At 38.0% G+C, this 22,349-nt stretch overlaps 1 protein-coding gene across 3 annotated transcripts in view; it reads right to left on the bottom strand.

The window, feature by feature from the left end:
• The window catches only part of LOC133657117 (poly(ADP-ribose) glycohydrolase-like), a 52,079-nt gene that overhangs the window by 18,745 nt on the left and 10,985 nt on the right, over positions 1-22,349 (bottom strand). For all 3 annotated transcript variants that reach the window (XM_062058060.1, XM_062058063.1, XM_062058061.1), the window contains exons 7-13: positions 21,074-21,148; positions 16,582-16,674; positions 14,113-14,267; positions 9,930-10,009; positions 9,770-9,830; positions 9,446-9,521; positions 8,385-8,532 (exon numbers count right to left, since the gene is read on the bottom strand). In XM_062058060.1, coding sequence (XP_061914044.1) covers positions 8,385-8,532; positions 9,446-9,521; positions 9,770-9,830; positions 9,930-10,009; positions 14,113-14,267; positions 16,582-16,674; positions 21,074-21,148 — 688 coding nt within the window. The remainder of the gene's footprint in view (positions 1-8,384; positions 8,533-9,445; positions 9,522-9,769; positions 9,831-9,929; positions 10,010-14,112; positions 14,268-16,581; positions 16,675-21,073; positions 21,149-22,349) is intronic.

Genomic DNA, 22,349 nt, shown 5'->3' on the forward strand with positions numbered 1-22,349 from the left:
TTGGCCTGCACTGTATGCTAGCATGTCTTCCAGTGCATTTTGAGCACAACCCATAGATGTCATCAGAAATGCTAGTTAAAGTCATATAGAAAAATAAAAAAATCCTCTGGGCAGTTTTAAACTGTTCAATAACACAGTGGTATCTAAAAAGAAGCTGAAAACATTGAGATATTCTCCCATTGCAATATAATCAAGTTTTATAAGGGCCCTTTCTGCTTTTCATTAATTCAAAAAACAAAAACAAAAATGTTTCTAGTGATAAGTTGAGTTGGGTACGGCCGATATTATCGGCCGATAAATGCTTTAAAATTTAATATTGGAAATTATCGGTATCCGTTTCAAAATTATCAGTATCGGTTTCAAAAACTTTTTGACAAACACATTTCGGGAGAACATCCGCACCGTAACACAACATCAACACAACAGAACAAATACCCAGAACCCCTTGCAGATGCTTGTTTTCATTCAGAAAAATCTACCTCTCACATGTGATGACAAGGAGAAAAAGAATTAGCCCACTCTTTGAGCTTCATCTGTTGCACAAATAGACTAATAGTCTGGACTGAGTGAAGCTGTTTTATTTATGTTTTGTGCCTTTTTTCCCCATGCACTTTAAAGGATGGCTGTGTTTTGTACTAGTCTAGACTGAAGCAGTTTTTTATTTTTGTGCCTTTCTTGTTTTTATTTGCATTTTTGTTACTCATACAAATACGTTAAGAACAGGGCAGATTGAGCCCAGTTTATAGTATACTCTGGACTGAAGCTGTGTGCCTTCATTTTTTTTGTAACTGTTGTTTTGAGGCATGTTTAAAAAAAATAATAAAAAATGCACTTTGTGAAAGTCAAAGTACAGTGTTTCTTATAGTTGTAGTGGGTATCAGAATTATCTCAGGAAGAGCATGTCCCAAATTCCAAGCTGCTGTTTTGAGGCATGTTAAAAAAAAGAATGCACTTTGTGACTTCAATAATAAATAGGGCAGTGCCATGTTGGCATTTTTTTGCCATAACCTGAGTTGATTTATTTTGGAAAACCTTGTTACAGTGTTTAATGCATCCAGCGGGGCATCACAACAAAATTAGGCATAATAATGTGTTAATTCCACAACTGTATATATCGATTTGTATCGGTAATTAAGAGTTGGGGAATATCGGATATCGTCAAAAAAGTCATTATCGGACATCTCTAGTTGCAACCGGTCTGACGTTTCCTAAAACAAACAGAGAAACAGAAAAAAAAACCTGTCTTCATCTGTGTTTTTTCAAAGCCATGTCCGCATTTTTTGGTGCTAAATAACCACAACATTGGCGTTGCTGAAAACATGTTGCTACAAGCACGTTTCCTAAAAAAAAAAATTACGGGAGAGAAGAGGCAGGCAGGCAAAGACAGTTTTCCTTTTCTACAAATTAGAAAAGTTCACTAGTTTTGTTACATTTTAAATCGTAATTGAGATAAAAGGTACAGTAGGTCTTAAGTTATGCAGTCTGGGGGGGGGGGTACAGTATATTGTGGTATATCCATCCATTAATTTTCTATACCGCTTATCCTCATTGTGTTCACGGTATAGTGGTATACAATGCTGCCTATGCTTCAAAACAGTCAAATAAATCAATGTATGTAGTGTGTTGTGACAACACACTTAGGGCTGCAGCTATCGATCATTTTAGTAGTTAACTAATTAATCAATTATTTTGTTGGATTAATCGAGTAATCGGGTAAAACACTTCAAAGCCTCAATATGTATTTTAGGTCAAATAGTTTGAATAATGTGTTTAGTTTTTTTTAATAAATGCTTATCATCAACATTGAAATTGCACTTTTAACATGCGCATTAATAGTAATAAAAAAAAACTCACCACCACACAGATCACAGCACCCACCACACACCTCCTCTCATGTGCGCTCTATTGCAGCGATCGTGCGGAAACTATGTTCATGTATTTAAAGTTCCAATTTTTTATTAATCCAAGCAGAAGAATACAAATCTAAGCTTTTTTCTAATCCAGTTAATCGATTTAACTGGATCATCAGCAGATTTAAATCGATTAATCGTTGCAGCCATAACACGACATGCATCATTTATACAATTTTTATAAAATGTGATAATTAGGGTTTGTATTGGTTGTGTTACCTAAAATAACTACCAGTACAGTATATAAATACAAAAATAGCCCGCTGTGATTTTATCATAATGATTTTAAATAATCATTATCATAATAATAAGTAACAATTGTTATTATTATTATTATTGGTACAGTAGTACTAATAATTATGATGACAATCAGAATATTGTTATTATTTTATGAATATTTTTTGCGATGGGTGACCTTTTTTCTGGCCTGACCACCAAAAATGCTGCTTCTCATAATTCCACATACCTGTATATCAAATATTAGGTACTTATAGAGTCCACCATTAAAGTACAAGTAGAGTAAAAAAAAACAAGTTTGTATGTGAAATATGTGAAAATATGTGAAATATGTGAATTAGGGCTGCAACAACTAATCGATTAAATCGATTCAAATCGATTATTAAAATAGTTGCCGATTAATTTAGTCATCGATTCGTTGGATCTATGCTATGCGCAGAGTTTTTATTTTTTTTAATTACAATTTTTTTTTTTTTTTTTTTTTTTTTAATAAACCTTTATTTATAAACTGCAACATTTACAAACAGCTGAGAAACAATAATCAAAATAAGTATAGTGTAAGTATGCTGTTTTTTTCAATAAAATACTGCATAGGATAGAAATGTAGTTTGTCTCTTTTATCCAATTATTAATCGAAGTAATAATCGACAGATTAATCGATTATCAAATTAATCGTTAGTTGCGGCCCCAATGTGAATATGTGAAAATACTGTCTAAACATCACAAAATGCCACAAATTCAGTCAGCCATTTAGAGTTTTCCGCTCCGAATATCTTCTGCAATTCTGTGGATTCTGCATCAGTGGAGTAACGCTTCGGCACTCTGACCAGCTTATCAGGTCAGTCATACTGGAAATACGCAAAAATTGGAAAGAGATGCACTGTTTATCATTCACAATCCTTATGTAAGACAAGAACACATATGCTTGGCTTTCTTAATGCATTCGAAATCGTAAATAAAAAGCTAACAATTAAGTCAACAGAGCAAAGGTCCTCTGTTGCGGACATCATACCCTCTAAAAACATCCAGAAACCGCCAACAATACTCCATTTACATGTAGTGACTTGAAAATTAACCAAATATGAGTGATATTGTTATTATAAGCTCTAACGCTGACTGCATATTTTAGCGGAGCATTGACAGCAATGAGCTAATCTAGTTTACGCTGCTACTGTCGACAGTCAGCCGGCGGCTGCTTCTGCTTTTTCGCGAACTTGCCAAAAGTAAATTCTCGATTATAATTCATGCATCTCCTACCTGGTAGTAGACAAAAGTGGCCATGGACCGAGAGGCTGGTCGACTTTGGCATCCCCCGAGATGGCAAAAAAGACGTTAGTTGTGGCAACATTTTTTTTAACCCTTCGTTAGGATTGTGATTGAATCTTCTTCTAAACGGAATTATGTGAGCGTCCAGTCGGTCGGCATCCCAACGAGTGGAAATATTACAGTAGTTGTTTGTTTTATTATGGTTTATTATGGTTAGTTTGCATGTTTAGCACCTATCAATGTTATGTTATTTTCATTTATTATGCGCCCCCCAACCAACTGTTACATCAGCCCGAGTTGAGAAACAAAAAAATAAAAAAATAAACAGAAACAGAGACTGAGACACACAAAGGAATCTAAACTAAACATTTAAGATGCTGCTGATGCTAGTGTTACAACAAAGCTACATCCGTTTAGCACTTGACTTATTAAACTTATTGCACATCTTATTCGTGTTGGGGTTAAAATATATAAGGTTCTGGATCATACCTTTTCCCAAGGTAATTGTGGGTTCTCACAAAGTCAGCTTTATTAGCATTCTGGTTGATGGAGAAGGGATATCTGGTTGCTAACGCTACGTCACGGATCACGTGACTGGCTTCCTCATTAACCCTCAAAATGGCTCGTGAATCTTCGAGAGATTGATACTATTTCAATCATATCTATTTATTCGCAAACTTTGGAAGCCTTCTAGCGTCATAAATCAGCTTCAATATTGAGGCAACAAGTTTTTCCCTTTACTGGTACTTTAATACAACCTGACTCTCGCCAGATCTTCGTATTGAGGCAACTAGTTTTTCACTTTACTGGTACTTTAATATAACCTGACTCTCGCCAGATCCTCGTATTGAGGCAACCAGTTTTTCACTTTACTGGTACTTTAATATAACCTGACTCTCGCCAGATCCTTGTAGTTCGCTGAGTTCCACACAAGCTCAGCGAACTACAAGGATCTGGCGAGAGTCAGGTTAACTTTAATAGGATAAACTTACAATTATTTTCTACAAAATGGTAAAGCTGCATTTTAACATCTCTAAGTTACTTAAAACACAGCTTTATCCAACTTAATTTCATTGATTTTATTTTTAGGCATTAAAGTCTGGTGCAAATGAGAAGTCTGTGAAACAGCAATGATTCTAGAATTGGGTAAATGAAAATGGTGTATCTATCAAACATTTTTAGTCATTAAGACACCCTAAAATGTCCACTCAGACAAAAGGAACATTCATTTGCACCACACAAGGGCCTCCTACCCTCCCTATTCCTCCATTAATCAACAGGCTGCTGTTCTCCTCCATCACCTTGATGTCATTTGTACAGGAAACCACCCCTCCTCCGTACAACATCCACTGCCTTAAAGGTTCCCATCAGCAGATTATATCGTGGCCTTCTACCTTCCCATCTATCTGACAACATCCATGGAGAAGTACTGACGTCACGTTTCAGATGAACGAAAAGACCCATGTTAAGACTAATGCACAGAGCACGGAATCAGAAGTGAACGTCTGGATTGAAAACATAAGAAGAAACGCTGCACACGTGCATAGGTTTTAATGAATCTATGGCGTAACTGGTCCATTCCATTAGTGGAGCAATGACCTTAGTTGGGTTATAAATTCCTTTCTGTCCAAATGTAATAAAGTTAAGTGGAGAGGAGGAGGAGGGACGGAGGAGGAGAGGCAGGACGGTCGAAAGCTTGAAGGAGGACGGTGACTAACAACTGAAGGTGACTCGGAAGAGATGAATGTACCCCGCAGAAGACGTCATGGCGCCATTGTGTCGCTCGCTGCCGCGCTTGATAAGACAAAAGTCAATTTTTACATTGATGGAACAGAATGAAGCCGTTTTTGTGCGTTTGGTGGAGGATCAGTGTCTGCCTGCTCTACTCACGCACCATTCTGTGGAAATCAGCACAGAGTTTTTATCCTGGGGGATTTCTATAAATAAACCAGTCTATTACCTAGTTTCTATTCTGTAGAAATTAGTGTACGAGTGTGCTAATGTAAGAAAGGAGGCGACATGGAATGACGTGGCGACTAGAGGGACCCCAGGTTTGATTCCCCTTAACCGTTGGGTTGGGGGTGTGAATAAAAAGAGCCCTTCATATTTGAGGCTTACATCTGATACAAAGGGTGTGTACTTGTTGTGTTCACTAATACGATGGGAGAGGAAAATATATAAATATATCCAGTACAGATCAACCGATTATCGACCTTATACAAAACCCAAAGCCAGTGAAGTTGGCATGTTGTGTAAATCGTGAATAAAAACAGAATAAAATGATTTGCAAATCCTTTTCAACTTACATTCAATTGAATAGACTGCAAAGACAAGATATTTAATGTTCGAACTGAGAAACAAAATTTTTTTTGGCAAATAATTATTAACTTAGAAATTAATGGCAGCAACATATTGCAAAAAAGTTGGCCAAGGGGCATTTTTACCACTGTGTTACATGGCCTGTCCTTTTAACAACACTCAGTAAACGTTTGGGAACTGAGGAGACCAAGTTTTGAAGCTTTTCAGGTGGAATTATTTCCCTTTCTTGCTTGATGTACAGCTTAAAGGCCTACTGAAAGCCACTACTACCGACCACGCAGTCTGATAGTTTACATATCAATGATGAAATCTTAACATTGCAACACATGCCAATACGGCCGGGTTAACTTATAAAGTGCAATTTTAAATTTCCCGGGAAACTTCCGGTTGAAAACGTCTATGTATGATGACGTTTGCGCGTGACGTCAATGGTTGAAACGGAAGTATTCGGACACATTGTATCCAATACAAACAGCTCTGTTTTCATCGCAAAATTCCACAGTATTCTGGACATCTGTGTTGGTGAATCTTTTGCAATTTGTTTAATGAACAATGGAGACTGCAAAGAAGAAAGCTGTAGGTGGGATCGGTGTATTAGCGGCTGGCTGCAGCAACACAACCAGGAGGACTTTGAGTTGGATAGCAGACGCGCTATCCGACGCTAGCCGCCGACCGCATCGATGATTGGGTGAAGTCCTTCGTCGCGCCGTCGATCGCTGGAACGCAGGTGAGCACGGGTGTTGATGAGCAGATGAGGGCTGGCGTGGGTGGATAGCTAATGTTTTTAGCATAGCTCTGATGAGGTCCCGTAGCTAAGTTAGCTTCAATGGCGTCGTTAGCAACAACATTGCTAGGCTTCGACAGGCGGCACAGCATTAACCGTGTGGTTACAGGTCCAGTGTTTGGTTCAGTGTCTCCTGATAGTAGTATTGTTGATCTTCTGTCTATCCTTCCAGTCAGGGGCTTATTTATTTTGTTTCTATCTGCAATTAAGCACGATGCTATCACGTTAGCTCCGTAGCTAAAGTGCTTCACCGATGTATTGTCGTGGAGATAAAAGTCACTGTGAATGTCCATTTCGCGTTCTCGACTCTCATTTTCAAGAGGATATAGTATCCGAGGTGGTTTAAAATACAAATCCGTGATCCACAATAGAAAAAGGAGAAAGTGTGGAATCCAATGAGCCCTTTTACCTAAGTGACGGTCAGAGCGAAAAAAGATACGTCCTGCACTGCACTTTAGTCCTTCACTCTCACGTTCCTCATCCACAAATCTTTCATCCTCGCTCAAATTAATGGGATAATCGTCGCTTTCTCGGTCCGAATCGCTCTCGCTGCTGGTGTAAACAATGGGGAAATGTGAGGATCCTTTCAACCTGCGACGTCACACTGCTTCCGGTACAGGCAAGGCTTTTTTTATCAGCGACCAAAAGTTGCGAACTTTATCGTCGATGTTCTCTACTAAATCCTTTCAGCAAAAATATGGCAATATCGCGAAATTATCAAGTATGACACAGAATGGATCTGCTATTCCCATTTAAATAAGAAAATTTCATTTCAGTAGGCCTTTAAGTTGTTCAACAGTCCGGGGTCTCCGTTGTGGTATTTGACGCTTCATAATACGCCACACATTTTCAATGGGAAACAGGTCTGGACTACAGGTAGGCCAGTCTAGTACCCGCATTGTTTTACTACAAAGCCACACTGTTGTACCACGTGCATAATGTGGTTTGGCATTGTTTTGCTGAAATAAGCAGGGGCGTTCATGAAAAAGACATTGCTTTGGATGGCAACATATGTTGCTCCGAAACCTGTATGTACCTTTCAGTTACACAACAGAGAAGGAGCTCGTAGGAGACACCTATAAAAGTCTGCTCCCCAAGGTAAATGCTAAACAATATTATTTTTACATAAAACTACTGTAGTTGTTTGTAGTACATGCTATTGTAATGTTTTTCAAAAAATATTTTGTAACTAAAAGTTTGGTTTTCAGGATTCAGAATGTTTCAGATGTTAGAATTGTGGTGTTTTGGGAGGGACAAGCACACAGTAAATGTGTTTAAATTCCTTTCAATGGGCGATGCTGATTCGAATACGAGTGTTTTGAGTTACAATTTCCGTCGTGGAACGCAATGAGGTCGTATGTTGAGCTGTACTGTACTGTATTTCCTCATATAGAACATAGGGGCTGGTCTGTGTTGAGATGATGCACTGTAAAGTCCAGTTTTACAGATCCCAAGTCTTCTGTGTATTTCTGAAGTGAAAGGTAAATACTGCCAGGGAAATAAGGAGGCATCTACTGTATGACATTAAATATAAACAATAAATATGGGTATACTTATTCCTAAATCTAATACATATACTTACTATAAAAATGGGACCCATTACCTCCCTGCTTGGCACTCAGCATCAAGGGTTGGAAATGGGGGTTAAATCACCATAAATGATTCCCGGGCACGGCCACCGCTGCTGCCCACTGCTCCCCTCACCTCCCAGGGGGTGATCAAGGGTGATGGGTCAAATGCAGAGAATAATTTCGCCACACCTAGTGTGTGTGTGACAATCATTGGTACTTTAACTTTAACTTAACAATTACATTACAGGCTGAAGTAGTAAAATTAGACACGCCAAACCTGGGAATATGACTTCCTACCTGTAATGATGAGGCATTCATTGTGCTCCAGCGCTTCGGTGAAGAGACGAGAGACGATGAGTTCCGGGTTTATGAGGAACCTGATCTCCTCTTGGACGAGACCATGTCCTGTGACTCCGCCACCTACAAATCTGTTTGCAAAGTCCACCTTGTGAGGGAAAAGGACACATTATTACTAGAAGACATACTTTGATCCTTTTCATGTGGTTGGGGTTAACTGTGAGATATGTCGACTGCGACTTCCAGTTATGCAGATAAATGAGTCAGTTAGCATCTCCTACTGCCTGCCACCCACGGTGGTCATTTAATACAGATAAAGTAGCTCGCTTCCTGCATGGGGATGATTGAATAAGGAAGCAAAACCATGCATGTGAAATCTATTTTAAAAAAGCACACAGAAGACTAAATGGTGACTATTAAACTGATGTAACTCTTCATCTTTGCGTGATGCTACTACTACTTTCCCAGAGGACAGTGCATATGATAATCATGCTGCAATTCAAACAGGTCTGTCAGAGGAAAGGGGCCTGCTCACTGGCCCACAGCCGCGTCAATCCACGTGACAGCGTGAGTGTCTGTCTGTGCATGCTTTTTCAACCAGTTTCCCTCACCTTGTCCACCCCCAGCCTTACCGCCGCTCACATTTCAGTCTTACCCCCCTCGACAGACTGACAGCTCTGACTTGGCCCTACTGCAGCTCAGCACACAGTCGTAGCTGAGGAGGACTCTTCCTGGGTCAGGCTGGGTCTCCCCAGTAAAATGCCTCACCCTAATCCTCTTTTTTTCCCCTCAATGTGCACATAAAGGGTTCTCTCTATCCCCTCATGCATCTCTGAGCTACTCATGTGTGTACTTCAGCTGTCGGGCAAAAAATTTAAAATACCATGCCCAGGCTGGGAGGAAAATGGTGAAACACAGTCGTGCACAAATATTATTCTGTATTTTTTTTTTTTTTTAAATTAAGAGTTGTGGTGGAGTTACTGGTACTCATATATTTAAATGTTGACAGCTGAATAAATTATACAGTGCATGTTTTTCTTTTAATTATGTTTTTTTTTTACCTGAAGCATCCCATAACCATCATCCTCAATGGTGCCTTCACAAGTGATATGTAAGCGTGTCAGCTGAGTCTGGCAGCTTGAAAAAAAATAAGAAACACTTTTTGTCAAATCCTTTCTATACGAAACATTAGCATTGCAAGCATATTCTTAAAGCACAATTAAAATACAGTATACACATTACTAGCTTCTATTGTATTTTACTGATACTATAAATATGTTTTTTCAGAATATGAATTATTACTGTGTGTGAATAATAAAAAAAAAATAAACATACACATTTATACTTATAAATGGATTACATTTATTAGCGAAAAAGAGTCATACTTTTCCCAGGTTGGCAGATTGTTCACTGATTGTCTTGTGAATGTCACAAGACCCTTTGGCCCTTAAAATAAATGAACAAATAAATAAGTGTATATACATTTGTTATACTGTAAGTTGATGACATTCAAGCAAAATGACAAAATGATGCTGTGAGGCTTACTGGATTGTGAAATTCTCCTGAAGTAGCACATGAGTGTTTTCAACTTTTCTATTTTCCTTGGTGAGGAGCCTTCAAATAACCTACAAAAGAAAACAGAAGTAATTGCAATTGAATAAATGGTGTTACAAAATAAACATATTCTCCAGTAAAACACATGACATGGATGAACACAAAGTTGTTGACCATTTCTTAACAATTCAGTTATTTTTGGTCACTCATGTACCATAATGAACAAAAACTAATTTATCTCAATCATGGTGCTGCATTGTTTCCTGTCATTTCCTTCGCAAGCAGAGGAAAACAGCAGCTAAAGAGATGCCTTCTTTCCACTCCAACATATCCATCACTTAACGGAGGACAAACCTCGACAGTTTTGCCAAAAAAGCAATCAGCAGATTGCTCGCTGCTTTGCCTGTCCAAGACGAAGCCTCACTCTAGCCAATAAGCAAAGTGACGGACACTCCCTCAATTACAGGAAGGGGGTGGATGCGGCTGGGTAATAACGATCCACAGCAAGCGTCCAGTTTTAGACACTGCTTGTCTTGTCTCATCTTCGCGGGAACTCTGTTGGGTTTTATGCCGTAGGCAGAAATGCTAATAGTGAATGTGGGCTCAAGAATCTGCAACCAAGCGACTGCAAGGCTCTGCGTCTGGAATCGATGCTTATGTTATTACGCGGGCCTCTTCACTTAGCCTGCCACAAACATCTGATGTGGAGGGAGATACCATTCTTGCACAAATGACTGGGATGGGAGGAAAGAGGTTCAGATAGCGAGCTGAAGGACTCGGTCAACTGAAGCCACTGGAATGTATCAAAATGGTCATGCAAATGGTCTACAAGACTGAAATATACAGTAGAACCTCTAACGTACAGGGAAAAAAATGTGGTTTATCCAAAGAAAATCATAGAAATGTGTCTGTTCCAGGGTCAAGTTGTTAGCGTTGCAAAACCTTGAAGATATTACCCTTTTTTATCTGTCATTTAAATGGGACCTATGATGATTCTAATCTACATTTAACACACTTCGTTGTGGTCTAGATAATATATATATATAAACAGTTGTGTTTAAAAGTTTACATACACTTGTAAAGAATATAATGTCATGGCTGTCATGACCACTCCTCTTGACAAAATTGGTGCAGTTCCGCTAAATTTGTTGGTTTTCTGACACAGACTTGTTTCTTCAGCATTGTCCACACATTTAAGTCAGGACTTTGGGAAGGCCATTCTAAAACCTTAATTCTAGCCTCATTTAGCCATTCCTTTACCACTTTTGACGTGTGTTTGGGGTCATTGTCCTGTTGGAACACCCAACTGCGCCAAAGACCCAACCTCCGGGCTGATCATTTTAGGTTGTCCTAAAGAATTTGGAGGTAATCCTCCTTTTTCATTGTCCCATTTACTCTCTGTAAAGCACCAGTTCCATTGGCAGCAAAACAGGCCCAGAGCATAATACTACCACTACCATGCTTTACGATAGGAATGGAGTTCCTGGGATTAAAGGACTCACCTTTTCTCCTCCGAACATATTGCTGGGTATTGTGGCCAAACAGCTACATTTTTGTTTCATCTGACCACAGAAACTTCCTGTCCATGTAATCAGCAGCAAACTATAGACGAGCCTTAAGGTGTCGCTTCTGGAGCAAGGGCTTCCTTCTTGCATGGTAGCCTCTCAGTCCATGGCGATGCAAAACACACTTGACAGTGGACACTGACACCTGTGTTCCAGCAGCTTCCAATTCATTGCAGACCTGCTTTTTGGTGGTTCTCGGTTGACTTTTGATCATCCTGACCAACTTTCTCTCAGCAGCATTGGATAGCTTGCGTTTTCTTCCTGATCGTGGCAGTGACAAAACTGTGCCATGCACTCTATACTTACAAACAATTGTCTGCACAGTTGCTCTTGGGACCTTAAGCTGCTTTGAAATGGCTCCAAGTGACTTTCCTGACTTGTTCAAGTCAACGATTCGTTTTTTCAGATCTGTGCTGAGTTTCTTTGACTTTCCCATTGTCGCGTTTGTAACCGAGTCTAATGACTGCATTACATGAGCCCTATTTAAATGGACTCAGAGAAGTCAACAGGCGTTGTCAATCATAATCACTCACATGAAGTTAAGAGGCCATGCCATGAAGCTAATTTGATTTGATTTGTAACTTTTCAACATCACCAAAATTGATAATGTATGTTGCTATATGTATGCTTTTGACCCTGCAGATTTGGTCCCATTTTCAGTAGACCCATAATAAATTCATAAAAAAACCAAACTTCATGAATGTTTTTTGTGACAAACAAGTATGTGCTCTAATCACTCTATCACAAAAAATAAGAGTTGTAGAAATGATCGGAAACTCAAGACTGCAATGACATTATGTCCTTCACAAGTGTATGTAAACTTTTGACCACGACTGTATATATATATATATATATATATACATACATACACACACACATTTATATAAAAAAAAAATTTCTTTTTTAATCCAGTCACGGTGGAAAATAAACTTTAGAAACAGTATATAAATTTGCCGGTCACAATAAAAAAAAGTTGCATTTAAAAGCGTTTATCTCACTGTATGTCACACATTGGTGTTATTGTGCGCATGCTACACTTAATATGAAATAATACTTTATCCTACGATTCCTACCGTCACTTGTGGTTCCTCAAACCAAATTGTAATGTCGCCGTCTTTTTCGTCTAAGTTTAGCGGCTAATTCAACTTTGTACTTAGTGGTCCATGTTTACAAAACAGTGCTGGACAAATAAACACGGACGTATTTATTTTATCATCAGAGCAGGCGGGAGGGCAGCAGCAAACGAGGCTGCAGCTGCCAACAGTTTCGGGTCAGCAGCAAATACTGTATATCAACCTTATGATGTGGCACTTTGGCATTGTTTAACAAGAGTATCCAACATTCTAACAACATTTATAAGTCAGAAACAGGTCCCCTTTAAGTGTAAGGCTAAATATGAAATTAACATTCGGACATGATAACAACTAAGGAATCTCAATGTCATAACTTTTTACGTGAGTGGAAAGAGAAGTTAACCATTGTAAATAGAGAAAACACTAAAACACTCTGCCTTAACTTTGATAACAACTGAAAACTTGTATGGCGGTAATAGAGTTTTAGTTTGCTTATTTCATCTAAAGTCTGGTTTATAAATCTTATTTTTCTGCTTAACCAGCCTTTGTTGAAGCTTCTTCTTTAGTAATGAGTGCTGCGAAAAGCCACAAAAACAAAGAAAAAGCTAAACATGTCTAAAGTCTGGGTCATGTGTGATGGAAGTTTAAATTTTTTTTGTATTTTAAAGACACATTTCCCATGAAATGTTCTAACAGTTTTGTGTGTTCCACTGTATCCGAGATGACCATGTTCTGCAGAGTGTAAACACCATAAAATATGATGACGGATATGTCCGAGTGTATCAGCGAGAAGACCGGAAGTTATTAATCATGTCGCAAACGAGGAGATGGCTCCTCAAAGAAATGAGGGCAAATTGAGTTGAGGTGAAACCTGGACTATGTCCATCAGGTAGGGAGGTGACTGTAAATACAATAAGAGAGACAGTATGTAAAATCTGATTAGAAAATGGCTACCAACCACCCCCTTACCAAATGATGCACTGATGAGCCACCCGTGCTTGTGTATAAAACTGATGTCATAGCATTAAATGTAATACACATAAAGACTAAAGCAATTATTTATTATATTATCCTTCCCAGATGAACAACCTCCCACACTAGTAGTGAGGTTCAAAGCGATCGGCCCACTGTCCCATCCCAAAGACATGAAACGTGCAGCACAGGATAGCTCAAACAGTAAGCCATATTTTTAAAAATAGAACATGCAGAACAGACCACTAAATAAGGACCAAAGGTTATAAGTGATACAGCTTAACATTGGTCAACAGTTGGGACAAAATTAATAAGAGAAGGAGGAACAGCATTTATCTATTTGGGTTTTTTAAGGCAGTAGTGCCCCCTAATGGAAATCAGAGTCCATTCATTCTTGTTCTGTCACTTTGTATCCAAACAGTTTGTTAGTACAGACATCTACTTCTAGTATGTATATAATATGCCCCTGAAGGTTGGGTAAAGTACCAGTTAAAGGTTTTCCGTTCTTAACTTTAGGGAATTCAGCAGGTATCTAAGAGCGTGTGCTGATCGCCTCTCCTTTACCTGTAAAAGTTGATCTCAGGGTAGTTGCAGTACTCGGACTTGCGGGAGTTGCGTCTGGGGAATGTGCAGAAGAAGGCGTTGGCCAGAAGACAGGCAATTTGCTCCTGAGACATGGTTAGGGAATGGTTCATCCGTGACTTCAGCAGAGGGATGGGCTGGGAAGAGACGTGGAGAATCTATGAGGATTATGATATACATACATACATATACATATGACATACAGACATATACATATGACATAGCGGAGATACACACATTGAAGGCTAATGGGGGTTGATAATTATTACAGGAGCAATCTTAACACAAAACACAAAAAGAGATCCATTAAGTACACGGGTGAAATAATTAAGGTCCTTGTTTTTTTTGCATTCTCCCACAGTAACTCAGTCAGACACAGGGCCTCATTTATCTTCACTGATTAGAGCTAAAGAGCCTCCCAAGGCTGCCCAGTTAGCGGATCAATACAAGCTCTAATAACAACTGGGACGAATATCTGGCTGGAGGCTGACTGCTGCAATACGAAGAAGACCGAGGCGAACAGTGGAAATGATGACTTTTGTACCTGGTATTCCTGTTTTACTGTTGTAGATGTTCCAACTGTGGTTTGTCTCAAAGGACACATGATATTACATTTAAAAAGATATGGAAACATGCATCAAGTTCACTTAATGTGAAAATGAAACAGACCCACTTCTCTTTGTCCAAATGAAGCAGTTCTGGAGCAAAATTAAATCTGCACTATTGTTGTTGAATGTAAGAATAGCCTTATTTAATCACTTATATCATCAGTATGTATCTTAACCAAAACAACAAAATATGAACAATTCAATTAAAATAAATAATGTCATAATAAATAACAATAATATAATTATTATTATAAAATACAGAATATATCATACAAATAGAAGTTTTGAAGTTCATATGAATAGGTCAGCGTGAATAGGGGCAGCATCAGGACCAATATATGTAGTCTGTATTTAAACAAAAACCAAATAAAATGTAATTAAAAAATGAATGAAATAATAACAGAATAATTGTACTATACAAATGCATACATGCAAAATAAATGATGGATGTATTTAACAAAAAATATTAATAACAAAATCAAAATAGAATAAATAACAATATAAATTAAAATAACAAAATAGATATTGAATGTAATTCTTTTTTAAAGTTAATCTGCATAAATGTGGCAGCATGAAATCTTAGGTACACCAACTTTGGGGGAAAAAATAAAAAAATTAAAAAAAGGACAATTATTTTCCAATTTTCTTGGAACTTTTCTCACAGAAGTGTATTAATATTGATAACGATATTGCTCTAGATAATACAAAGGACTTTATGTATTCCTCGGCGTTCGTGAGTGAGTGAGTTAATTATTTAGTTGGTAACATACCTTAAAAAAAGTTATGAGCGGATTTTGATTAAACTTTCAGGAAATGTCAGAAAAGGGATAAGGAACAAGTGAGTAGATCTTGGAGATGATCCAGATCATTTCTTTGTTACCATACATTTGTTTTATGAAGCTGAACTTCTCTCTGCTCGCGTATGCTCGGGGCACCCGCCTCCACCCACAGAGACAAAGAGAGTCTGTTTATTTATTTTTGCTATAGAACAAATGCTCCCAGCTGCTGGCATCAATGCAAAGAGTGAACCTTCTTTCAAGCTTGTTTGGAAGCGACAGACAATGAAAACAAACACACACAGACATGGCAATTTAATGTATCTTTCGATTCGCTTGAGTTTGTCTGTCTGTCATTCTGTTAGTTGAAAAAAGGGTTGTCAAAAAAAAAAAAGATTTTCAGATTAATTACAATTTTTATTTGTAACGATTCTTAATCGATTAAGAAAAAAGAAAAAATCAATTGTTGTTTTGTTTTTTTCCCCCCCAAACTGTCTTGTCCAGCCGCTCAAGTAAACCATATTGTTGAGGTAGATTCCCATACTTAAAAAAAAAGAGAAGTGTTGGATACTTTTCTTGTTGACTCATTTGTATTTGACTTGATTAAATGTTTGGCCAACATTTTATTAAACAAAACCAGTTTTCTTTTAAGTATCATTGAAATTGATCGGAGCTGTTTTTCTATTTTATGGAGGAATGTAGTTAAACATAGAACTGTAAACCAATATTATTAAAAAAAATTTAGAATTTGAATCGAGAATCGATTCTGAATCTAATAGATACACCCAAGAATCGAGTCAAATCGCATCATGCCCAAAGATTCACAGCCCGAGTTATCAACATAGCTCAAAAAGTCACGAGAGGATTTTGATAACACTTTCAATGTATGAGATGAGCAACAAATGATTACATTTTGGGGGTCATCCGGATTAAAGGATCCCTTATTATTGGGAGATAGTCTGTACTCTCTGACTGCTTTTCTAGTCATTAATAGCATTATACTTTTTCATACATAGTGATTGATACCCCAGTAAAACTCTCAAAGTAAAAAACTAGACAGTGCTTACCATAGTGCAGAGGCGAGGAGCACTGAGCGCCATCTTGACAACGGAAGGCAGTACGACCTCGTACAGGTGTTGAACTTCACAATGCTCCAGACACTATGGGGGGGGACAAGAAATGTATGCTTTAATGCAGGGGTCGTTCAACGAAGGATCATGTCAGGTTCAAACACTGATGACATCTATTAAACAAGACAAGAAGCAAGGAATTAAACAGAGACAGAATTAAATTTGGCTCAATTGAGGAGAGACGTCTGGACTGTACTCTTTGAACAGTCTCACCACGCTCTGGCGAAAGATTGTACGCCTCCTCTTTTATTTGGACTTTCCCTGATTACATGGCAACAGCTGTTTCTAAGGAACGGGGGTCGTAAACAGCTATCGACTTTGATTACGACAGTTCAAAGAAAAGGTCGCCTTGAGGGGAGTCTGGTCCTGCTTCCTCTCCGCTTTGTAGTTCTCGGGTCAAGACAAAATCTTTCTGTGGATTACAATGCATCAAAGAAACCGACGCCTTCATGTCGCTTTCCAGCCTACACAGTGGAGTTTTACAAGCCTTTTGCTTGGTAGGATCAAAGACAGCTTTTGTCTTCTCGCCGGGAACTCGTGGCAACATAAAGTTTTGTTATAACTTAGATACAATTATTTTGACAGATCATTTAAGAGTTTGGAGGCCTATTGAAGTAACATATTTAATTTACAACCAATGTAGGTCAAGGTATTCAAAGCAACTAAATATATTTACATTTAAAAAGTGCCTACATCTTCTATGTTAAAGAGGTTCATTTAGCCTACTAATGTGTATTTATAAATAGTTGATTTATATAGGCTAGTAAGGTAAAGTTTTGTACCTGACAAGTTTCGGCTATCTTTCGGCTAAGGAAGGCTGCAGAAGCAAGATAGCCGAAACTTGTCAGGTACAAAACTTTACCTTACTAGCCTATATAAATCAACTATTTATAAATGCCTACATCTTCCTTTTACCCGTACAATATGCTGCAGAACTATAAAAACAGATGTATACAAAATAAATGTTCAGGTTGTTTTATAACTTATTGCTAAGTTATACGTTTTTAAATATTTACAAAGAAATTGAAACTGGTGTTTAAAAAAGACAAGTGTCTAAGTTATACGTTTTTAAATATTTACAATGAAATTGAAACTGGTGTTTAAAAAAGACGAGTGTCTTTTATTGATGTTAGTACAAAACGTTCACATTTTTAGGATATCATCATTCATTGTGTAACTTTTTTTTTTCATTCAATAAGTTTTTCAAAGTTTGGAACACAATCTAATAACAGTAGCCAATATTAGAGGATGGAGGAAAAATCAATGCCAATCCTGACAACAGGTTTATTGTTGTTACTCCCACTCATGTAATATCACGAAATAGGAAACTTTAGAGGTGTCAAGTTCAGACGCCACTAGTAATTGGAGGAACGTTCTCCACGTAGGAAACCCCCTCTACACTGGAGGGATTATGAAACTTGCTCAGGAGTCCCGAGGGAGGATCTACAGTGTGTAGCTGGAGGTAGAACACCTAAGATATGTCACTTATCTACGTGAGTCGAAATGAGCATCAGAAAAAACAAAACATCAATCTGCCACATTAAAAGCAGCCACATATCTTCCGCTTCAGCCTTGCCTCAGCAATTCCCCCTCTAAAATAAACACAGTTCCTCCCTCATACGCCGAGATTTACGACGCAATCACTTATGAGCGTATTGGCTTCAAATGTCGCGTCGTCAATCACTGGTCCTATTCTATCAAGGTAAGCTGATTAAATGGACCTTCTGGAGCAAATGCAAATGACCGATGTGTGGCGAGAGAGGCTTGATTTTCAGCGGGGAAGCCTTTGCTATGCAATTTGGCCGGGGAGCATTTATATATGGCAGCGGGGTCTGACTAAACGCTGTCAGAAGTAATGAGTTGGCAGGCATCATAAAATGCTCCCATGGGGCTAATAGATGGTGGATGGTTGAAATATAATATCTAAGGCAGTTAGAGCAAAGCCTGACCTTAAGTGCAAGTTATATTATGTAGGCTTTTTAATCTAAGCCATTCAACTTTGAGGCAGGCCTTGAACTACTTTTAATTGATTTTTAATTATCAAAAAAGGTGTATATCAAAATGTTTCTATTTTTCTGTGTGCTGCCCTATGTTTTGGCATAATTGTATTTAACAGTTATACAAGTGTAAAAAGAACCACAGAATAATAAAACTACAAAAAAGTCCAAACTACTCACTCACCCCTGAAGACAGGGACAGGAGGATGTTTACATAGCAATACTATCACCTAGTGGATTTTCATAAGTACTGCTAGAATAATATAACAAATGGCTGCGGTGAGGTGGCGACTTGTCCAGGGTGTACCCCGCCTTCCGCGGGGTGTATATGCGCATCTAATTCACATGAATTTGAATGTAGTTTTCAACGTGTATAGAGCAGCCGTTCACTTTTATGGTTATCATTACAAGTTGATAGTATTTTTTTTTTTACCAAAATCCACCTACATTTAGGTTGAACTAAAAATGTTACCACTTTTAGAAAATTTGGACCACTTTATATGCATGTTTACAGATAATGCCAATGCTTCTAAGTGCACATTTTCTAATTAACTACAGATGTAATAAAAACGGTGACAGACAACGAAAAAGCTTGACGAAGCACAAAACGTTTGTGTACTCCCTCGGGGGAATCAGCTGTACTTATCCCTGGATTGCTTCCACGCTCAGGCCGCAAACATTTATCAGAAAGTGACACGGTGACAGTTTTATTTGGCAGGAGGGAAACACTACGGCAATTTACAGACACATCCCAATTTGTGTAATTCTTTTTTTCCACTTTCACCCGCCTCCTATCAGGGGAGTGTCAATCGAGTGGCTTGGAGCAGGCGTATATCTTGACAATTATCCAGCGAAGCATAAATTGAGTGTCGCGACAGAATAGCAATATCACTCAGATAAAAGATAGAGGATTTAATCCATTGGAATACAATAATATCAGATTTAAATGATGGTCGGATGCTTTTGAAAAGAAACCTAAAAAACACACTCATGGAGTTCATTTTTTGCATGATTACCATGTTAATCTCAAAGATGCTGCAACTTTATGACACTGTAGGTTTTTGTGCAACTTACAGTGCCAGGTTTGGAAAAAATGGTGTCTCCAGACTTTTGATTATAAGGATATAAAGGTTACAGAATTTTGACAATTTGGAAGTGGATCTAGAGTTTCTCATGAAATACATTGGTTACAGTACCAGTCAACAGTTAGAATTAAATTAAATTAAATTTTTCTTAAAGAGCTTGATCCACTTCCAAATTTTTCAAAGCGCTAAAACACGGAATTATGATTTTTTTGGATTTTGATGCAACCTTGTCAGCATGTTAAAGATAACATGCTATTATTAGTACAAAACTACTCCTACTACACGATTGTGCCTCCAATGTATTGACAACAACAGTGGAACTTTAATTTACCAACTAAACCAGTGATGTTAAACATGCGGACCATGCCTGGTCCGCAGAACAGATTAAATCCGCCCCCCGCGACCCCGAAAGGAATAGGCGGTAGAAAATGGATGGATGGATGGAGTTCAAGACTTCTGGTAATTTGAAAACATCACTGCACATCATAATGGCAGCTACAGTTTCCATTTTAAAGGTCTAAAAAAATTGTTTGGGAATATCCGGCGGGCCAAATTGAAAAGCTTAACCGGCCGCATGTGGCCCCCGGGCCTTAATTTGCACAGGTCTGCACTAGTATGACTGTTAAGAATGCTAAAAGGCTACTTAAAACAATGCCTTTATGGATTCCATGTTGGAAACAGATCATTTCCATTACAGTCTGAGGAACTGAAAAACAATGTCAACTGTAACTCAATTAGAAATTAAGGTTATTTATAGCATTGCAAATAATTGCACCTCTAATTTTATGAACACCATAATACTTTGTAAAATGCCTTATCAGCAGAAATGATTTTAAAAAACGATGATAAAGGGAAGGAGAGGATCGGAATGGCATAGTAACAGGAAGGGCATCTTCTAGTATAAGCCCTTACTTAGCATCTTTACAGACAGGGATGGATCCTTTTAATTCAATTGGATGAAGCTATAAAGTGGCTCGCCTAGCGCATCGATCTACCGAGCTCCGCCTTACGCAGGTACATTAGGGTCGGAAATAAAAAGACCATTCAGGATGGTTTATATTTAGCTGCGAAAAGAAGCGTTGGGGCCTGAGTTCAAAATACCCATACGAGGGGTGTTAAAAAAAAGGTTGTAAAAAGATAACAGATCCATTAAGGTAATTTGCAAACGCTCCAAATAAAAAACAGTGGCGCTTGCAATTTGTTGATGGCAACAAATTAACTTATATTGTAAATTGGTGGCTAAATGTAGTAAAATCCATTATAGCAATCAACAAAAAGCAATCAGAAGATTAAAATGTCTTGAGTTTTCTCGCAGCTATTTTTCGACATCAAACAGTTGCAGCTTACCTCAGTGCAAAGAAGGTTGAGAGCAGTGAAGTCCCATTTCTTGGCATGTGCCGTGTTATACCTCAGTATAGCATCCTGAGAAGAGGAAAGTCAGTTGTTATGTTATGTTGTCATAATGGACTATAAATGCTGTAGTTAAATACTGCAGTGGTACCTCAACTTAAGAGTGCCCCAACTTGAAAGTGTTTTGAGATAAGAGCGGTCTCTTGGCTAATTGTTATGCTCTAAGTAGCAAGGAAAAATCGCCAGCAAATTTCACAGTGAACCCCGTAAGAGCCGACCAAAACATCCGGTTTTACTTGCTAGCATTAGCTTATAAAGTGGACCTTTTTTTTTTTACAACCACAGGAAAGAAGAAAGTGAGTATGAAGAACAGTGCTGAGAAAAAAAAAAAGCTCATAATATTCATGGTATTAAAGAAATGAATCGTCAAAAGAATGACAGCTAACTTGGCAAAGCAATTCGAGCGTAGCACTGCTAGTCAGGGGTCTAACGCCAGCCAAGGATTGTTAAATAATATCTAAAGGACAGACATTTATCCATGAAAATCTGGAGAAACTACTAACGATGTGTTTGACGGAGAAGCAGCTCAAGGGATATTTTTGTATTCCTCGTAGAATTCAACGCTCCAAGGTAAAATGCTGTACTTTAGTATTACATTACTTCATAAAACTACGGTATTTTTCGGAGTATAAGGCGCACCGGCCGAAAATGCATAATAAAGAAGGAAAAAAACATATATAAGTCGCACTGGAGTATAAGTCGCATTTTTGGGGGAAATTTATTTGATAAAACCCAACACCAAGAATAGACATTTGAAAGGCAATTTGAAATAAATAAAGAATAGTGAACAACAGGCTGAATAAGTGTACGTTATATGAGGCATAAATAACCAACTGAGAACGTGCCTGGTATGTTAACGTAACATATTATGGTAAGAGTCATTCAAATAACTATAACATATAGAACATGCTATACGTTTACCAAACAATCTGTCACTCCTAATCGCTAAATCCCATGAAATCTTATACGTCTAGTCTCTTACGTGAATGAGCTAAATAATATTATTTGATATTTTACGGTAATGTGTTAATAATTTCACACATAAGTCGCTCCTGAGTATAAGTCGCACCCCCGGCCAAACTATGAAAAAAACTGCGACTTACAGTCCGAAAAATACGGTAATGTAACTGTTAGTTTTTCCTTCTGTTGTATTGTTGTTTATAAAATATTTATTATTTAAAGTTACTTTTATTTACAAGGCATGTTATAATTG

This window comes from Entelurus aequoreus, linkage group LG09 (genome assembly GCF_033978785.1).
Source record: "Entelurus aequoreus isolate RoL-2023_Sb linkage group LG09, RoL_Eaeq_v1.1, whole genome shotgun sequence".
Lineage (NCBI taxonomy): Eukaryota > Metazoa > Chordata > Actinopteri > Syngnathiformes > Syngnathidae > Entelurus > Entelurus aequoreus.